This window comes from Terrapene carolina, unplaced genomic scaffold (assembly GCF_002925995.2).
Source record: "Terrapene carolina triunguis isolate 2854851 unplaced genomic scaffold, T_m_triunguis-2.0 Scaffold85, whole genome shotgun sequence".
Taxonomy (NCBI): Eukaryota; Metazoa; Chordata; order Testudines; family Emydidae; genus Terrapene; species Terrapene triunguis.
The window spans coordinates 23,407,431-23,427,553 of NW_020664436.1; the positions used below are offsets into that span (position 1 = coordinate 23,407,431).

The following is a 20,123-nucleotide window of genomic DNA, read 5'->3' on the forward strand; positions in this document are numbered from 1 at the left end:
GCAGGGTCTGGGGGCTGCCCGGCAAACCGTGAAGCCAGTAGCGCTCCGGCAGCCCTTTCCCCGTGGCTGGGAGTGGGAGGGAGGAGGGGGCGGAGTTAGGGCGGGGAAGGGGCGGAGTTGGGGCAGGGCTGGGGGTGGGGAAATGGGCGGGGCCAGGGCCCGTGGAGGGTACTCTTTTTTTATTTAATAGATATGGTAACCCTACTTTAAGTATTTCATTTGCTACTGTTTTGATTCACTGTAGCAACTCTTCAAAGACTGAGTCAGTACGCCAATTTGAGTTATACAGCTTTTGGAGTCTTGAAACAACTTTTAGGAGAGAATACAACTTATGCCATGTCTACACAGGCAAGCTGCTCCATCTAGATTTACTCAAATCAGCTTTTGAACCGATTTAGTTAAACCAGCGCAAACATGCATAAACAATCTTAATGCAGTTTAAGAAATGTTTATCTCCATTTAAACAGATTCTTAAGTGACAAACTAAACTGAAATAAGCATATCAACAGAGCCTTTTGCACTGGTTTAAGTACACTGGTGTAATATCATATAATTAGTTAAACCACTGAAAATGTCTCATATAGACAAGACCCAAATACGTTGTGTGTGATTATGGTATGCTCCTGAGGGGTCCTCTGCTAGTTAACATAATGCTTTCTCACCATCAAGAATTATAATTCCTCTGTGTTCCCTTCCTCCCACTTCTCTTCCCCAACCCACTCTCTCTTTTTTTTTTTAAGGATGGATTCTGCTGTATATGCTGCAGTAGTTTATTTGAGGTACTAAAATGCTCATATCTGCATGTTCTAGTACTTTGTTGGCATTTTGTTTATATATTTGCTTATTTTATCCAAAAACCTTTATTTAAAAGTTACCAAAATAGAATGGCACCTTGAGTGAAGGCTCTAATTTTTCTCCCCAACTATATGAAGACACAATGATGCAGCCATGTTTGTTGTTAACTAAAGTACAAGGTATAAATTCAGCATTGAAATAAGCAGGTGAAAAATCTATTGAGTTTTTAACAGTCTCTATAGCATCCTTTCCACTATTGTATAACTGAGTCACAATTCTGCTCTGCTTACAGGCTTTCATACACACTGCAAGGTTGAACTAAAGAAATAAAGACAGCACTGGTCTTACAGCTAATTTAAAGACAAAATTTCAAAGATAAGAGGCAACTAACAAAAGCTCATACTTAGTGACACTTTTATACACCTGTGGCCTTGTACCTGTGTTTTGCTCCTACTTGAAGCATCTCTGATAGATGTTCCATGATCAATTCTATTCACTTGCATTGACTTTTGTGACACAATTTAGTCATTCTGTTGAATTCAACAAGTCAAATATTCTAGATGAATTTTTAAAGGGGACTGGAAAACTATGACCAACAAAAATTGCGGTGAACAAGTGTTAAGGTTTCCTGAGCTGGGGGGTAATCAAATGCTAAGCCTACCCACTTGTGATATGCTAATAGGAGTAATCAAATCCCATTGGGCATTAGCTGATCAATACAGGAGTGAAGAAGGAATTTCCCCCTTTGTACAGCATTACACAATTGGTCACGTACATCATAGCATGGCAGATGGGGGTGAAAGGAGATGTTCTTCCTCCAAAGTATTCACTAGGCCTATGCTGAGGATGGGATATCAGATGTGATGTCGCATTCACTGTTCTATGACAAATCTTACACTACCTAAAAATCTGAGGCCAAAACTAAGAAGGTGCACAGACTCCTTTATTCCTATGGAGGGGTGCCCTGAGCCAGCCTCACCAATCCCTCTAGTGGTCATACTGAGCAGTAGCGACAAAGTGACTGGTTAGCACCGTTAGCTGCTGCACTGTGGTCAGGAACCACAGCAGAGAAGGGACAGAACTCATATGAGCTCCCTGTGTTTGGCCACAACTAAATGTCACAATGTAATTCTTTTTCTAGTATAGGCAGTGCCTAGAGAGGAGAAATTCTGTGTTCTTAGGCTGTGTCAACACTGATATTTTTCGTAATTCCACTGCTGCACCCATCACTGCAGCTCCACCACACACAGCAACCATGGGAGCGCCAGTCAAAACAAGATGCTGACATTTTTATAACAATGTCATCTAATCCTATTGACAGAAAGTGTAGACATGGTGGTAAAACATTGATGGTAACTCATGATCTCCTTTGCAAGAGTTCCTACCACTGCTATTACCAGTAAAGGCACACCAGCCATAATGCAATGGAAAAGCTCAGCTAGACAAGGCCCTACCTACACTCATTATTATTAATTTGTATTACAGTAGGGCAGAGAGGTTCCAAACAGGTCAGGGGCCCACTGTTCTAGGCATCCTGCAGAAGAGACCATCCCTGTCCTGTAGATCTTACAAGTCCCTTGACTTTCATGGATGTATCAGAGATCAGAATCAGGCCCCAACTGGTTAATGTTTAGACAACTATCTAGAATTGGGTCCTTACGAAGTACTGCATTTGCTCCTCCACCACCCACAAGTCCTAACTACATGCAGTACGAATGTCTATCAAATGCATGGCTACCCTAATTTACCTCAATATTTGCTTTCAGTTGCCTAAGAAGGTAAAGCTTGTTAAGTGCTTCTCATCTTTTGAGCATAATGGAATTATTACATTTATGCAAACTAGTCTCAGAATATACTTTGAAATATTTCCACAAATATAATTTATGATTTATAAAGCAGGCGTTTTTGGGTGCTTAAGTTTGGCGTGTGCATTTGATGTACATTACTGACCATGTAACAGTATTAATTTATTAGAATAGGCAAAACAGTCATCATGAAAAGCTAACTTCTCTGCTTCACTATAGAGCTTATGGCTAGAATCTTTCCCAGTCCTTCTCCTGACTGACTTCCTGATAAAATTTTAAAGAAACTTTACACATTTCCTCACAGGATATATTTGGTATATATTACAAATTGAGGGAAGGGGCAGGAATTCTATATTCCAAATGTTAACATTTTCAAAATATCAACAAAGCGGAACATTCACAACATAACAAATTAAGAGTTGTACATTAAAAAAGGGACTCGTTATTTCAGTATCTCTGTTTGCTTGTTTAATCATCCCTTGGGATAATCTGTACTGTTAAGAGAAGTGTAGAAAACAGGCATTAGTTTTTGTTGTTCAATTATTAGTGCTATACTCAGTGTTTGAGCTCATACAAGTATCCTTTAGGGAAACATCCTGCGTGCCGTTAGCACTGTTCTTAATGAGGGAAAGCATGGAACTCCTTTAGTGCTCTGCCAGAATTGTTTTATCTTCAAGTCAAAAGAACAACTGTTTGGAGTAATCCCAAAAAAAACATTTAACAATTAAAGTGGCAAATAATATTCCCAAGCATCTAGCACTGTTCTATTTATAGACTAACAGTTATTATACTAAATAAAATACATATCAGCCAGCTTTATTATGCAGCTAGAGTCATGACTCTATAATTAAAGTGGTTAAGATGGTTTCCATTACAAATCCAGTTATGACCCCTCCTTATTCTTTCTGGGAGAAGTCGGGTGGGGAGCGAGAGGATGTCTCATGTTTGAGTTCTAGCCAGAGGAGAATATTTTTAGGAAGCGTGAGGTTAATTGGACAAGCTGTTTTTGAGATATGGGACACTGTCTTTTTTAAAAATTCTTTTGTCAATTCATGCTTAATTCAAAAATGTTTTGGTCCAAAAACTTTGCTTGTGTTTTTTGTACTACTCCTCAACAACAACAAGTGCAAAGAGCTTTTTTTTTAAATACTAACTTGTAGTGGAAAATTTTAAAGTTATTAAAAGGTCAAGGTTAAAACTCTAGGAGGTATGTAAAGGCTTCCTGGATATTATAACTTTCATGAAACATCTAGCAAGTTTACAAGCTCCACTGTAACTAATCTAAACTCTAGTTTTTTTAAAATAAACTATCCAAACTTTTTGTCATAATGATAGACTTAGAAATGCAACCCAATAATAAGGCTTGTACCTTTGTCACTGATTTTTCTTTATGACTCTTCTTTACAATTATGGTTATTCATGATAAATTTTAGGAGGGAAAACTGGTCTCTTCTATCCCAATAGTATTGTTGCTTAACCACACTTCATTCACCTCCTGATTTCCTGCATATTTCTGACAGTATACCATTCCCTTAGATACCAACATCAGCACTATCATCCATAGAAACTCACCACATTTCCATCGGTCCCTGAGCCAATACTTTTTCTCTTTGCCACCCCTACTCCTGAATGGAGAGTGGAAGTCCCTGTGAACAAGGTGGTAAGAGGGGTATTACCAACTCACCCAGAGTTTAACCTGTGGTCATGCATAGGCTGACTACATAAAGTCTAGGGCCATGTCTACACTAGCACTTACGTCGGCAAAACTTTTGTCACTCAGGGGTGTGAAAAAAAGAATCTGAGTGACTAAGTTTTGCCGGCATAAGCGCTGGTGTGCACAGCGCTATGTTGGTGGGAGACGCTCTCCCACTGACATAGCTACCGCCACTCGTTGAGCTGGTTTTATGATATTGATGAGAGAGCTCTCCTGTCAGCATAATACAGCTACACAAGCACTCTTACAGCGGCTGCTGTAAGCTTGTAAGTGTAGACATGGCCTGAGTCTTCTTTCAAAACTTTATATAACAGCAAAGGGCAATCATACAGTCATTTCCTTAACTATAAGCTACCTATCCATGACAATCAATGCAAGTCTCACCTTACAATGACTGGGGAGTTCAGTGTGCTGAAATGGATTCACCGTCTGGACCTTTCTTCCCTAACCTCACTCAGCTCCCCCCTTACTTATTTATAACTTTCCTATGACAGCAGCAGTGAGAGGTTGCCTCCCCAGTGCCAAGCTTTAATGTTACATTCAAACTAGCAACAATCAACTAGAGGAACTTCTAAAATATTTGTTAACCCTTACCTGACCACTTGAGAGAAAGTAAAGAAAAGAAAAACTATAATCAAGAACATTCAGTTCTACAATGAATGTGGCAGAGTAGGTAAACACACAGTTAACACACAATTCAACAATCAGCATGGCAGAGCAAGTCACATGTTCTCAAAGTTAACACTCAGCTCTGCAAGCAGCAAGGTCAGTTTCACCCAAGGTGTTCCAGAGAAGGGGACAAAAGAGAATTCTTTCTGCTCCTGCTACACTCCCCACCTTGATGTCCAGGACTAAGTCAAATGTCACCTCTCTGAATCAGAAATCTATGAAGCCATGCCATCCGGCATCACTGCCAGGTTGCATGCTTGTGAGGGACCATCAAAGACATGGTGTCCATCATAGTTCAATCTCTAGAGGGGAGTGCTTGCCTCATGGCTACCTCTTGCCTTAAACATGATATTTTACGTACATACATCATGTCCAGCAACCAAGCATTATCATTCCAATCATAACTAAAACTTATGAACCAAACAGTACAATTGAATGTAACATGAAATTTAGCACTCCCATTCCTGTGGGTAACCATCCTAAGAAAATTTTCCACCAACTAACTTGTCCTTCCTTTTCAATTATCTGTGCAACAGCTTTCAACCGTCCGACCTCATGAGTTACTTTAATTTGCAACTTTTCTAAGAAGTCTGTCTTGCAATTTCAGAAAAGTCCAGCAGTTGCTGTAACTGTCTAGCAGATGGTGGCAAATCAATCGGCTGTAAGTGGATATTCAATTTTAAGTCCACTTTTTCATTCTCATACATGACGGTAGGTACTCAAAAGTAGATGTCATCTACCCGAAGGGTGGTGATACTGGAATCAGCTTCAATGGTATTAACACAATACCTGGATCTATCAGGCACTCTTCTCCATCCAAAGTCACTGTACCTACAAGAGAATGAAAACACATTCCCTTCTCCAAGGTAAAAGATGTTAGTTCCATCTGGCCATATTCCCTCTACCGCACACTTCCTAATGAATCCAATATTCTTGGGTCAGTGGCTGCTGGTGTAAGGATAAAGCCACTGGTTGCCATTGGCCTGAGTTGTTATAAAATAACCACTGAGGCCTTTATGTGGAGTGCAGGATTAACTTACTCATCAAATTTCCCACACTGACTACTGGATATAGTACTGTTATGCAGGATCAAGGCTGGCATGACAATGGGTGCGCACACACCCACCTGTTAAAATTGATCACCATACTTGATGTTACCAAGCATAATTGGAAACCTGACCCTGCATCCAATTACTTAACACTGCAGGTAATGCGCTCAGCTTTACTGATATTGTGACTTCCTTAATTATTTCCTGCACAAGTATTCTCCTTCCCAGCATGCTAGATCTCAAGATTCATCTTCATTAAAACCCCTCTGAACATCTACCAGTGATCGTAACTTACCCATAATTAAATTTGTCAATGGTCCCATTGTTTCTAACACCTGATAGTGTAATATTTGAAATTCTTGATCCATTCCTGCTTGATTCGACAGGGCTTGTCCCACATCCCTAGTGATGCTAATCAATTTATTCCTAATTACTTCTAAATTCATAGTATTCAATACATCTACTCCTGGGCCTATTCCTCCTAAAACTGTTCCTACATCTCTAGCCCTGTTGTGTGGATCATGTCGTTCTACTGGTCCCAGGATTTGATTTGACCATCCTGGAACCGATCTTGCTGAGTGGCTATAAATTGGGAACAATTTGAATATGTATACATGATAGTCAAATTCCATTGGGGAATTTTCCATGTATAGATTTACCATTGAAAGTTGGTTAGTACAGTTTGCTGGTCACTGGCTTTAAACTGTGTAGAGGTTGTGCTTCTATTATCTTATCACATCATCCTCTCAGCACCTGCTCCTCACCATTACTTGGCACTGGTGATTACGGTGCTCGGAGTAGTAACCCTTGGAACTTTTAGTATCAGTATAACAACAGGTCCTCTACAATAGGCTATTTTCCTACCTGTAAAAAACCAACAGCATGTATAATTTCCTGCTACATCTTCACCTACTGTGAAGTTCAACCACCCTTTCCAGGCAGCTGCCCATCCACTAGGTGGCATTATGGAAGACTTTCAGAAGCGTTCACTATGATCCTATTCCACAACCACCCAAACCAATGTTCATGTTCTTCTACTAAAGCTCCATCCTTTGCATTTCTTAAAGACACCTAACAGCCAAAACTAATGTTTTGGCCCCTTGGGAAAGCTAGCTGGGACTGGATCGACATTTTGCTTCCATCTCCTACCACTGCAGTTTGTCTCCACATCCAAGCCAATGAGTTTGGGTTCTTGGTCCAAGGGCTTGGGATGTTCCACATCAGTGTAAGGATCACACCTAGGCTAAAGATACTAAAACCACTTGTCTTTCTAGAAAATAAGTTAGTTATTTCCCGACAAATGTTTTAAATAGACTACTGTGGAACCACTGTTCAGAATTCTTCCCCTTACCTAGATATATTAGATAAACTGTTGGACTAGCTTTATGATGTGATATGGTCCTTCCCAGCCTACAGTAAGAGAATGATCTCCTCTTTTTACTGCTACTGAATCTTCTACTTGCTACTCCATTGTCTGCTGAGTTCTATTAAAATATTTATCCATTCTCTTCTTAGTATCCCCCAGACTGAATGCTACAGTTCGATGAACTGACACCATGATCTTTGCTAGATTTTCAACCCACTTATCTGTTAGAACCAGGGGCTGAAGCTCATAAGGAACTGGACTAAACCAGATTTTTGGTAATCTCACTGCCCACCCTGTAATCATGTCATTGGGTGAGAGTCCATGTGAATCACAGGTGGTGGCCCCGATGGCCTTTAAGATAATCAGGAGTTCTTTACCCTTCTATCTGCATTCACTGCTGCACAAAGAAAATAGTTAACATACTGCTCTACATTCCGGCCTTGATTTAACCACCATCTCACCTGATTCGTTCCTTAGTTTTATTGATTCCCTGATGTCCTCCTTTATTGTGAACCAGTACCATAAAATCAATCCTACATAATTCAGGTATTACCCATTCCCAATTTTCTCCAGTTTTCATCAAGATTAAGACTTCTTTAGTCACTTCCACTTCTGTTTTATTAAACTTTCCTACCCTCAAGATAGCCTCTTTAATCTGTTTTACTTCCTCACTGGTTTCTTGTAACTATACCAGGCCATGATCTGTAAGCTACACCTTGGGGTTAACTACTGCCTGTAACTGGCCCTCTTCTTTAGGTTTTCCCCCAAAACGGTTTCTCCATGCTGCCTACTTAGCTAATTAGTTAGCTGTGCTAGTCAAATAAGCTGCTCCATTACCTTTCTTGTGAGCTCTTACCTTGATTTTCTTTGCTTGTTTTCCCTTTGCTTGGCTAAGTGGACGATATACTGCAATAATGAGGTTATGTTTTAGAGGTTTCCCATTGGTGGAGGTCATGTCCTGGGTCTCCCAGCGATGAAGCCAGGTTACCAGGGCTTGACAGACCCAATCTGGGAGTGAATAAAATGACTTTCGGTATAATTGGGGTTTCTTCCAATCCTAAGGGCAAACACTGCTAACTATGCATATCATGCAGATTGAGTACCACATACAGCATATTGAATTTTGCTTTCTGACTTTGGGTCTATTAAGGCAAATCCCATTTTAGGTTTCCCCTTTAAAAATAAGAGGATCTATCGACAAACCACATCTGTCCTGATTCTTGATTTTGTGTCTCATTCTCTCATATACCTCCTTCTAAATAAACAAGATCCCATCCACATTCTTCAGGAAGGGGACATTTGTGTGTTTCTCCTTCATACATCAGACCATATGCCACAGCTGATGCCCCACCACTAGCTTGTACCTTAATATCTTAGACAGGTAACATCAGTTAGGCAGCTTCACTCTCCACTGGATTTATACCCCTGGCATCAAAGACGATACTTAACAAATTTACAGAATTCTGTGCTAGCGGGGCATTTCTTTCATTAATCTTTAGCCCTGCCTGATACCATCAACACCTCATCCAAGACTACTAGGTGGTGTTTAAAATTCTGCATATGTATTAATAGGTCATCTACATATTCAGTGACATTTCCATTCCACTGTACCTTGTCCAAGACTTCGGTCACATATGCATGAAAAATACTCTGGCATTATGGTACCCTTCAGGAACCCTCATCCAGTAAACTGTTCTCCCTGGAACATGAACGCAAATTTATACCAACACTCAGGATGAAAAGGGATAGCCCAGAACCCCTTTGATATATCCAGAACAGAAAACACTTGGCCCCCTGCCATTACATCTTCATATTAAACTATCATGGGTGCTGCCACTGGAATGACATTATTTAAAGCACAATAATCAATAGTCAATTGCCACTTTCATTCCTGTCTTTCAGCTACAGTGACTTTAGGTGCTACTTGTAATTATAGCAAGTTTACAGACATTTCATACAAAAATGTGATTTTTCAAGTTGGCGATGATGTCTCTTTAAAATGAACTACACCAATTCACTTCCCTCCCTCCCCCCAGAGCATTCTCCCAGACCCAGAGGGTATCAGGTTTTCTCACTTGCTTTCTGAGCCTCTGCTATGGGGTTTCCAGTTCTGAGCTCAGTGAAATTTCTCAGTCCTTTTACACCTAGAATGCACACTGACAGCAGTATGGAGCAGAGCCTATAAATGCTGTGCACACCACCAGCTATGCGGGATTATAACAAGGCTTGGAATGTGAGCCAAAAGGGGGTCTAAGAGTTTCATAGGTTCTACTGGCAAAGTTTGTGTTTCCATCAGGCCTCAAACTGTTCTGCTCATACTTGATACCAGGTCATAACCCCCTGAGAACTGCATTTAAAGATTCACTGATGAATTAAGCACTACCTTAACGCAAAGGCAACTTACATAGCCAAATAAAGATTTCAAATAAAAACAAAAATATTCACAATACAGTCAACTCACACTGTTCACAATTTCTTTGAGCATTTACTCTGCAACACTACAGAGCAATTTATAAACTTTCTTAACACTAATTAATTGTCTCTGGATCCACAGAACACTAAACTACAAGTGGCATGAAGATACACAAACATACACAATGCGTAGTTTCTACTAAAAGTCATGTTCACTTTTTAATTGGACTAAAACAAATATATAACTGGTAAAGAAACAGTGACAGTCCTGACTCAGTGAAAGACTGCAATATGGTGTACTGCTGATGTCTGGCTGTTACAGTGCAGATGATCCAAGTTAAGGACGAATTTTAAGTTTAACCATAGTTTGGAATTACATTGACAAATGAGCTGTAAATTCATGAATAAGTATGCATCCACAGCCCTAACTTTGATGCTGCAAGTTACATCCCTTATAGATAGTTTTGTAAACTGGGGGAATAATATAACAACCGTAACTTTAGAGATTTTTGTTTGCTAACTACTATAGCCATTCAGGGGCACCTTTTCAACACTCATTACTCAAACTAAATTCTCATTGATGTCAAGATGAGTTTTGCCTGAGTAAGGAATGACAACTGGAACTCTGACGTATTGATTAATTACTCAAGATTTTCTTTAAAAAAAGCTTGGCAAGCAAGAGGCCTGGAGACAGAAGTACAATGGCTGATTTTTCTTGTGAGATGCAATAAAATAGGCATTGCAGCTGATGTTAGTAACATTCAGGTTGTGCAAATACACTGGTAGTTAGTATCTCAGATTTTTTATTTTTTTAAATAAATCTCAGCAAATTTCTCCTTCTCTCTCTACCACTTCTGCCTGTTATTTCTTCTAATGCACATGTCTGGAAGTGTTAATGACAATGAGAAATGTTTTCTTAGCCCTAGAAATTGGAGAAACATCAGAGCCGGTTGAGTGTGATGCTGGGCAAGGCCACAATTAACATGTTTACCCATGTTATATAAAATGGTGTAGTCAGGGAATCTAACTTGTGCAATGATCCCCAATAGATTTAGTAAAAAACACAACGTAACCCCCAACTGCAGATTCTGAGCCTAATTTGCAAACTTAGATACCCGGTCCCTAAATTAGAATACCCAATTATACATTTAGACTAGTGTTTCTCAAACTGTGGTCCGCGGGCCCCGCTGATCAGGCTCCCTGCCTGCCCTGGCTCCGCACCACTCCCGGAAGCGGCCGGCACATCCCCGCAGCCCGGAGAGGGGTGGGGGAGGTGTCAGGGGGTCTCTGCACGCTGCCCCTGCCCCAAGCACCAACTCTGCAGCTCCCACTGGCTGGGAATTGCGGCTAATGGGAGCTGTGGGGTGGTGCCTGCAGGCAGTGGGCAGAGACCCCCTGCCCCGCCCCCCACCTAGAAGCTGCTGCCAGAGAGATGTGCTGATTGCTTTTGGGAGCTGCCCGAGGTAAGCGCTGCCCAGCCGGAGCCCACACCCCTCACCCTTTCTCACACCCTTCAGCCCCTCCTGCACCCAAACTCCCTCCCAGAGCCCGCACCCCCTCCTGCACCCCAACTCCTGCCCCAGCCTGGTGAAAGTGAGTGAGGGTGGGGGAGAGCAAGCGACAGAGGAAGGGGGGGATGGAGTGAGCAGGGGGCAGGAAGAGGTGAAGTGGGGCCTTGGGGGAAGGGGTAGAGTGTGAGCGGGGCCTGGGGCTGAGTGGGGAGGCTTGGGGGTCCCTGAAAATTTTTAAAACAAAATGGGAGTCCTCGGGTTGCTGAAGTTTGAGAACTGCTGATTTAGTTGATCAAACTGGAACTTAGGTACTCAAAAAAACACTTTCAAGTAAGAGTACCAATACAAGCACCCAAAATGAAAAATGGGGGGTCCACAGTTTTTTGCCGAACCGTAGACAGGTTGAAACAGCAGGAATAGTTTACTTTCTTTTCTTTTCTTTTTTTTGGGGGGGGGAGAGGGAGGGGTAAAGAAAGTCTTTGAGGTAATGGCCTCTTTAGAAGGCCAGCAGGACACTGAATTCCAAAGGTTCCAAATGCAGTTGGAAAAATGCATGATGGCTAGATTAGTGGTGAGGTGCTTCCATATTGGCCCCAGGCCTGCAGAGCACCTGAGAAAAGGTACATATATTTGGGAAATTGAGTCTAGGGAGGAGCCAGACACTCTGAACAACAGAAAAGAAAGAGACTGAGTGCACTGACTGGAAACCCAAGAGTGGAACAGTACTGATGCATCTACTAAAGACCAAGTGATGCTTACAGCCGGAGAGTTTCTGTTGATCACTAGTGCCACACACAGTGCCTAAATACAGTTGTTTTGCATGTGAGAGAAGGATATAAAAATACTGTGGGGAAACTCAACATATTGCTTCCATCAGTGTAGCTGAAATGTTAAGATGACCTTTGAAACTGTTTATAAAAAGACTGTCATTTACACAGAGAAGTTGAAACAGATTGGGGAGGAGGGGAGTTAGAATGGTTGCACACAGTACAGTTTGTGCTTGATATTCATATCTATACAATGTGTTTACATATTTGAGTGTTATGAAATATAACCAAGAGCATGTTTTTTAATCTTCAAAAGGAGGAAAATCACAATCTATGTTTTAAAGTGCAAAGGGTGAGCCAAATTCAGCCCTGGTGTAAGCAAATGCATTACTGCTGAAGTAATGGAGCTGCACCTAAACTGAATTTGGCCTAGTGTGTGCGCCCATCCTATCTGAATGTAGACTTACCTGGAGAGATGGCTCTGTGGAACTGATACATGTCTTCTCCTATCAGTTCTTGTGCTACTTGCTTAATTTTCTGTCTGACGGCTTCTAATTTGGCCTCAGATTCATTTAGTATTTCCTCCCCATTGGGATCACTGTGAGCACAAAATACAAATAAAATTATGAAGTGACAGCTGTTAGAACATCAAAGAGAGTTCAATTACATACTTTATCTTCTACTAACCACCCTATGTTTAATTAGTGCAGTCAAAATTAAATATTTTGGAATGAGCCAAATTTAAAATGAATCTTTCTGATCTAGTGTAAGTAGGTACCTTTGATCTCCATTGTAGATTCAAAAAAGAATTGCCCTTAAGATAATCAACCATTCAAACCCAGTCTGAATAGCATGCTGCTTATTTCAGGCTGTAGCTTTAACTATGACTAAAGCAGAAGTAATGAGGAAGCTCATGACAAGGCTCAAAATAAATATGCAAAATAGCTAGAAAAATCTGCAGAAGACTTCTCTCCCATACACAAAATCCACAGCATTTTCCAATACATTAGATTAACATAGCACAAGGATCTACTTTATAAATGTTTTTAGGCAGTATTTATGAAATATGCCACTAAGGAGCCCTCTACAGTATCTGATCCACAACTATCGTTACATTAGATTTTATATACAGCATTTAAAGGACAGTTCATCCATTATACTTAAAAAGCCCAGACGATGTACACAGTATTATAGGTTTACGACATCTCTTTTTAAATTACTATTTTGTGGATTTAGCGGATACGGTAAAAGCTGTGTTATCCAGCCCTGTACCAACCAAAAAGCTCTATAAATTGTCATTTCTTATCTTCATAGAATGTCTGGTTTATAGTCTGGTTGATACAGGGCTGGCAGGCTCCCTACCTGGCTCCGCGTGGCTCCCCGGAAGTGGCGATATGTCCCTGCTGCTTCTAGGAGGAGGAATGGCCATGAGGGGGTCAGAGTGTGGGAAGGGGTGCGGGGCTGGTGGTTGGGGTGTGGGGTCAGGGAGGGGGTTTGGGTGCAGACAGGGCTCGGGGCAGGGGCGCGAGAGGGGTTTTGGGCTGCCGGATCCAGGGAGTGCTCACCTCAGGCAGCTCCCCGCAAGCGGTGACCTGTCCCTGCTGTTTTAGGCAGAGGCACAGGTAGGCAGCTCTGCACACAGCCTCTGCCCACAGGCGCCAACCCCGCAGCTCCCAATGGCTGCGGTTCCTAGCTAATGGGAGCTGCAGAGCCAGCGCTTGGGGCGGGGCGGGGGCAGTCGCGCCTCCACCTAGGAACAGCAGGGACAGGTCACCGCTTGTAGGGAGCTGCCCGAGGTGAGCACCCCCTGGATCCAGAACCCCAAAATCCTTCTCACACACCAATCCCCTGTCCCAAGCCCGCTCCCACACCCAAACTCCCTCTCAGTTAACCGAAATTTTTCACTTACCAGTACCCCTCTATTCCCCAAACAGGACGGATAAAAAAAGCTTTTACTGTAGTTTGGTTATGAACAAATGTTTAAAGATGGTTAGAATTCTGAAACTAGGCTCTGTACTGAATAGTTAAGACAGAGAGGGGAAGGGAAGTATAGACACAGTATGGCAAACCACCATTAGTACACTTCTAGAAAACAGGATTCCAGGATGCAAAGGAATCTAAAAGCTTATGCTGAGTCTACACATACAAGCCTTCTCCCCCCTGAAAGTTCCAACGTTGCTATTCTTTGTGCAGCAACAGAGGCAGCGCTAGTGTGGCAAAGGCTCTAGTGGCCACTAGAATGATAAACCACCATGTTGTTTACCTCTGATCAAAGCAAGTCTGGACAGCATCAAGGTTAAAAAACGGCAGCTGCCAGCATCTTACCTACAATAGCATTTACACCGTTGCTACCATTGTGGAGCTGCACTGGTGATAACAACAGTGGGAAATTTTAGGGAAAAAAGACGAATACAGACAAAGCCCAATGTCTGAAATTACATATGTAATTCTCCAAGTAAATCTTTTATACAATAGGCTGTGGCAAGCCTCAACTTTTTCCATTGTTCTCCCACAGCACCTACTGCTTCCAATGATCAGGGCACAAAATGCAAAGCACCCTACAGCTATGTATATAGACACTCCTTAAGTTCCAGCATGTATGGGGTTCCGAGTAGAAACCCAGGTTCCTGGCTCATCACATGGGTGATCTGGGGTGGGACTATAAAAGAAATGGGCAAGTTATTTCAAAGGCAGCTACCTAGAAGGGTGTGTTCTTTCCCCTCCCAGCTTGCTGGAAAGGTCTCTGTTGGCTGTTACCAAGTGTTCCGTGTTACTCTGGCCTTGTTTTGGAATATTCTTTATGTTAATAAAGCCATCTCTAAGGAAATGGACTTGACATGAACTAGAGGCTGGTCCTTACTTTTAATTTCCCGATTGGTGCACGTGCCCACTGGCTTACATATCCTTTTAGAGGAAATAAAACACCACAGCTTGTGGGAAATGAACTGAGCCTATGTTTATCTTCCTTGATGTCTAGCTCAACAGAATATTGCATCTGTTACTCATAGATACAGAAAACTCTGCAAGGCAATAGCAAGTTTCTGGGTCAGCATGGAAATGGGAATTAACGTTGTGACTCACCTAGTAATCCTGTGAAGTAGGAATATTGTCCTTTTACTTTCAATAGTTATATCACGACTAAGTTTCACAAGCCTCTCATATTTATCATGTCTTGTATCAAGCTCCAGTTGAAATGCTAAGAACAGAATGCAGATGATCACAAAAATAATTCTCATGTGTAGTCTAGTACAATAATATTAAGTATTCTATTCCTACACTATTTGTGTAACAAAACCATTTAATCTTCCATTATTTCACATTTGTTTTAGATTTTTTTATATACAGAAGGTCACACAATTACAATGCTTTACTATAGGTTACAGCAGGGCAAATACAATAAATAATACATTTTAAAAGCAGTAAAGGAAAGTCATTTTTATTCTTAATATACTAATTTATGGCCTGATCCTGCTGCCACAATGGAGGACCTTGTTTAGTTTAGCTTCATCATAACTTATATGACTAATTAGCTGCTGCTCCCTTATAATGGGTTTGTACTAGTTAATCTCTGTTTCTACTCATGTCTCAACACCTCCTCCCGCCACGCTCACTCTTTGGAGGGTAGACACATCGGGAATACATGTTATGTCTGTATTATGAGTCTATGTGAACAGTTTGTTTAGCAATAATGATGATTCCTAAAGGATTTTACAGTTACCTGTGAAACATTCAGAATGTCTTGACTGTGATCAAGAAAAATTTTACAGTTCTCACTTTCTTTCTTTTGTTGCTCATTCTTCCTTACCTTCTACTTCCTCTCTTTTTTCTGACAGTTCTCCTCAATTCATTTGTATTAGGGCTCTTACATTCTCTCTAATGTGCCACCATATACATACATTCAATCCCGCAGAGGGCAGTCAAACATACTAATATGTGTGCCTCTTTCGATGTAACAAATTCATGATGAACAGCTATTCTTCAGATTGGAGAGAAGTTGGATAGTGTAGGGTCAGCATTGGGAATAATGTTTATTAAATATAATGGACAACAAGAGGGAAAAGTTAATCAATTCCAAAGTACAAGAAATCTGACAACAGGGCATCTTTTCAAAAAAGGGAGAATTTTTAAATGTTCCCCCTGCAAGGGTTAGTAAATATTTTACTAAAAATATTACACAGAAAATGCAATTGTTCTCTGAATATTATTGTGCCTAATTTGGAAAGGAAGGCTTTTGTCTATACTGAGAAAACATATCAGAAAACAAGTTAATGAAGGGTATATCTACACTGCAGCTGGGAGCATGCCTCCCAGCAGTAGACAGATATGCTAGCTCTGTTCAAATTAGTGTGCTAAAAATAGCAGTGTAGCCAGTGGTAGCATGGTCAGCAGCTCAGGCTAGCCACCCGAGTACATCTCTGGGGTATCTGGGAGGGTTTATACTCAGGCAGCCAGTCTGAGCTGCCACCTATGCCAACCCCAGCTATTTTTAACACGCTAGCTTGAGTAGAGCAAGAGCACGTGTGTCGACTCGTGCTGGGAAGCACACTCCCAGCTGCGGTGTAAACATACATGCAACTCTGTGGTTCGACCAGTTAGCATGTTTCTAAACACAACTGTCTCTGTTCACACTAAAAGAAAAATAATTTTGAACACTGTGCTAGTTACAAAATGTTAATCAACACATTTCCTAACAGGATGCATTTTCCCAGTCTAGACAAGACCTATAGTCAATTATTAAAGTGTGAAATCGGATTGTTGCTCTTCTTTAAATGCAAATCTCACCACAGCCTTATTTGTAGATTCATACTAATACCTGCATAGTGGTATTATAGGGGCCTCAGGGAAGGGAAGGGTTTAAAGCATGATAAACTAGAGGTCCTTAATATCAGACTCTTAACAGTGCACACAAACATTAACAGAAAATATAAAGTTTCATTCATGTGAATTTATTTTTGAAGAATTCTAATCACTCATTTTCATATAACACCGGATACCATTAATAATCATGCTACAGCTGCACCACAAAGTTATTTTTTATTTGTTTACATACATACAAAATATCTAGTTTTGGAAAAACAACAATATCAATTACTGACAATCAGCATTCTAAAGAAATCATAGAAACCTTCTCTAATAGCAGCTGTGTGCTCCCAATAATGAAGTCTTCACTTTACAAAAGCTTATTTATCTTAGTTATATTAGTCTTCTACCAATAGATAATTTTAGATCATGCCAAGACATGGGTTTAACTTTCTGATCAGATCAATTATTTTCCATTGCTTTATTTACACAAACACACACACACACCAATTTCTGTTTTCTAGCTTTTTTTCATGTTGCAAGGACTCCCCGACCCCACACAATTATCCTTGTATTCTTCCCTCTTCACAGTACTCACCCCTTAAAAGAAAAGTGGAGCAACCTTGTTGAGATATTAAACCAGGGGTCTGGATCATATCAGTGTGCTTTAATCAAGCCAGTTTCCCCTACAAAACCCACCTTGCAGGTGTACTAAGGTGTGTCTACATAAGAAAGGTGCATTTAAGGTGATTTTTTTAAAAGCAGTTGAACTAGTGCAAAGCCCTGTGTAATCACTTATTTTGGTTTAACTCAAGCTTATTTTGATTTAGTTTAAATTAGGAACAGGTTTAAGGCTAAATCAAAATAAGACTCTCAAACCAAAATAAATATCTACACATGGGTTTGCACCAGTTTAACAACTAAATTGGTTAAAAAACTTCTGCGTGTAAACAAGCCCTAGTCTCAAATAACTACAACTGTCAGTTGTGAGCAGCAAAGCTCTCCTTTCAAAGGTGATGAGCAAGGTTAAAATTCTGTCATGGGTATTTTTAGTAAGTCAGGGACAGGTCATAGGCAATAAACAAAAATTCACAGAAGCCTGCAACCTGTCCCTGACTTCTACTAAAAATACGGGGGTGGGGGGAGCTGTTCTGGGGGCCACTGCTCTGGGCCTGGCCAGCTGCTCCGGCAGCAGTGTTCCAGTGGACAAGGCTCCAGCACTGCCTCAGAAGTCACGGAGGTCCATGACAGAATCATATTCCTAGTGATCAGCAAGAAGTGCTCTGTCTCACTCTTCCCCTAACTAAAAAGTGACCCCATCATCTCTACCACAGCACTCTGCTGGCTTAGAAAGCGATAGATCACGTCCCAAATTTAGAGAGTCTCACTGATTTTAATTTTGCCTATAAACAACTCCATATTACCCCATCACTAAATATTTTATTTCCACTAACTTTTATTGTATACATTGCTATGATCTGGACTTTCAACTTTTACTTACACTTAAAAGACACCATCAAAGATGAAGACGAATTAACATTGTTTTTTTCATCTTTTCTTTGACCATGTGGGAAATTGTCATGCTTTCGTTTTCTGAACCCACCCGATCCTATAAATAGAACACAAAGAAAAAAATGTGAGATTTAAATATTATTGAGTACCAGTTTTATAACAGCTTGACCAGATGTCATTGCATTCATTTCAGGAGTGTTTTTTAATATATCCAATGTTGAATAGTTTATATCCATCCTTCCAAGTATCAGAGGGGTAGCCGTGTTAGTCTGTATCCACAAAAACAACGAGGAGTCCGGTGGCACCTTAAAGACTAACAGATTTATTTGGGCATAAGCTTTAATCTGAAGAAGTGGGGGTTTTTACCCATGAAAGCTTATGCCCAAATAAATCTGTTAGTCTTTAATGTGCCACCAGATTCCTCATCCTTCCAAGGTAACTATAATTCAACTCTATCCAGTTTTGTAAAGAATACTGTAAGGGACATAAAAACTGAAGTCTTGGTTGCTTTGTGTAAACATTATGGACTCCATTATTCTTCCATTGAAATCAATAGCAAGCCTGCTCTTGATTTCAATTGAAGCATGATGGGGCACCAAAAGATCCCCGTCACTTTTAGAGATCTCTCTCTCCCTCTATATAAATAAAATTAGGCATGCACATGCGCACGCACACACAGATATATGTACAGATGCCCCCCCCCGGGGTTACGCAAACCCGATTTACGCAAATCCGCACTTACGGAAAAAGTTCCGGAAGCTAGAAATAGGAGGTGGGGTTTTGGGTTTTTTTTTGCATAACTGTCAGGTAAATGTTTCCGACTTACACAAAATTTGAGGAGCGTCTGTATATATATTATATAGAGACATAGACATAGAGCTAGAGCTAGATATAGATATACACACACATATATATAAGGCCTGATCCCGGAAACCTTTAACCCACTAAATATGATGAGACTGAGCAGGTTGCAGGATTGATTCCATATCTTGTAAAGTGTTTTGAAATCCTTTAGAATGAGTGGAACCATATCATTGTAAAATTATTACCACTGTCTCGCTGTACCTCTTTCACCACAGAACTTTGGTCTTTGGAGAATAGAAGGAGCAATTTAAGAAGGCAATTATTGTTCAGTGTATTAATTTCATCTGTTGCTTCCCATATCAGCTCCCTGTGCTCTAGCCACTCTTATCCTTGTCTCCCCTCTCACTTATCTATGTGATGTTTTCCCATAGGCTGCTCCCTAGAGCTGGACCCACAAACCTCTTCCAACACACCAAATGTCCTCATTCTTCTCTTTCAAATCCCTCCTCAAAACTCATTCTTCTAACTTGTATTTTCCTACTAACTTCCACTCCTGTGCTACGTGCTCCTCTTGTCTTCCCACCATCTGTGCTTTAGACAAAGCACAATTTAGGATTCACTTACTGTACAACACACATTGCTATATCTTCATTTTAACTTGTACCTCCTTTTCCCTACCTCCTTTTTATAAGATATCTTCATTTTTATATTTAAATGATTGAGGCCCAGATCCTACAAACACTTATATACCTGCTTAACTTTATACATGCGTCTAGTCTTGTTAATTTTCATTTTTCAAAAAGAAAGCAATTTTAAGTTACACACAGGATTTTAAATGTTTCAGTTTAACTGTTTATTATCCCAAACCAAAAACAGAATGTGGACATAGTTATTTTCAAAACAAGGAAATTGAAAATCA

General features: G+C 40.7%; 1 protein-coding gene across 1 annotated transcript in view; it reads right to left on the minus strand.

Annotated features, from left to right (window-relative positions):
- The window catches only part of TSNAX (translin associated factor X), a 42,392-nt gene that overhangs the window by 19,315 nt on the left and 2,954 nt on the right, over positions 1 to 20,123 (minus strand). The window contains exons 2-4 of the mRNA XM_026649682.2: positions 18,390 to 18,497; positions 15,170 to 15,284; positions 12,556 to 12,686 (exon numbers count right to left, since the gene is read on the minus strand). Of these exons, the coding sequence (XP_026505467.1) occupies positions 12,556 to 12,686; positions 15,170 to 15,284; positions 18,390 to 18,497 (354 nt within the window). The remainder of the gene's footprint in view (positions 1 to 12,555; positions 12,687 to 15,169; positions 15,285 to 18,389; positions 18,498 to 20,123) is intronic.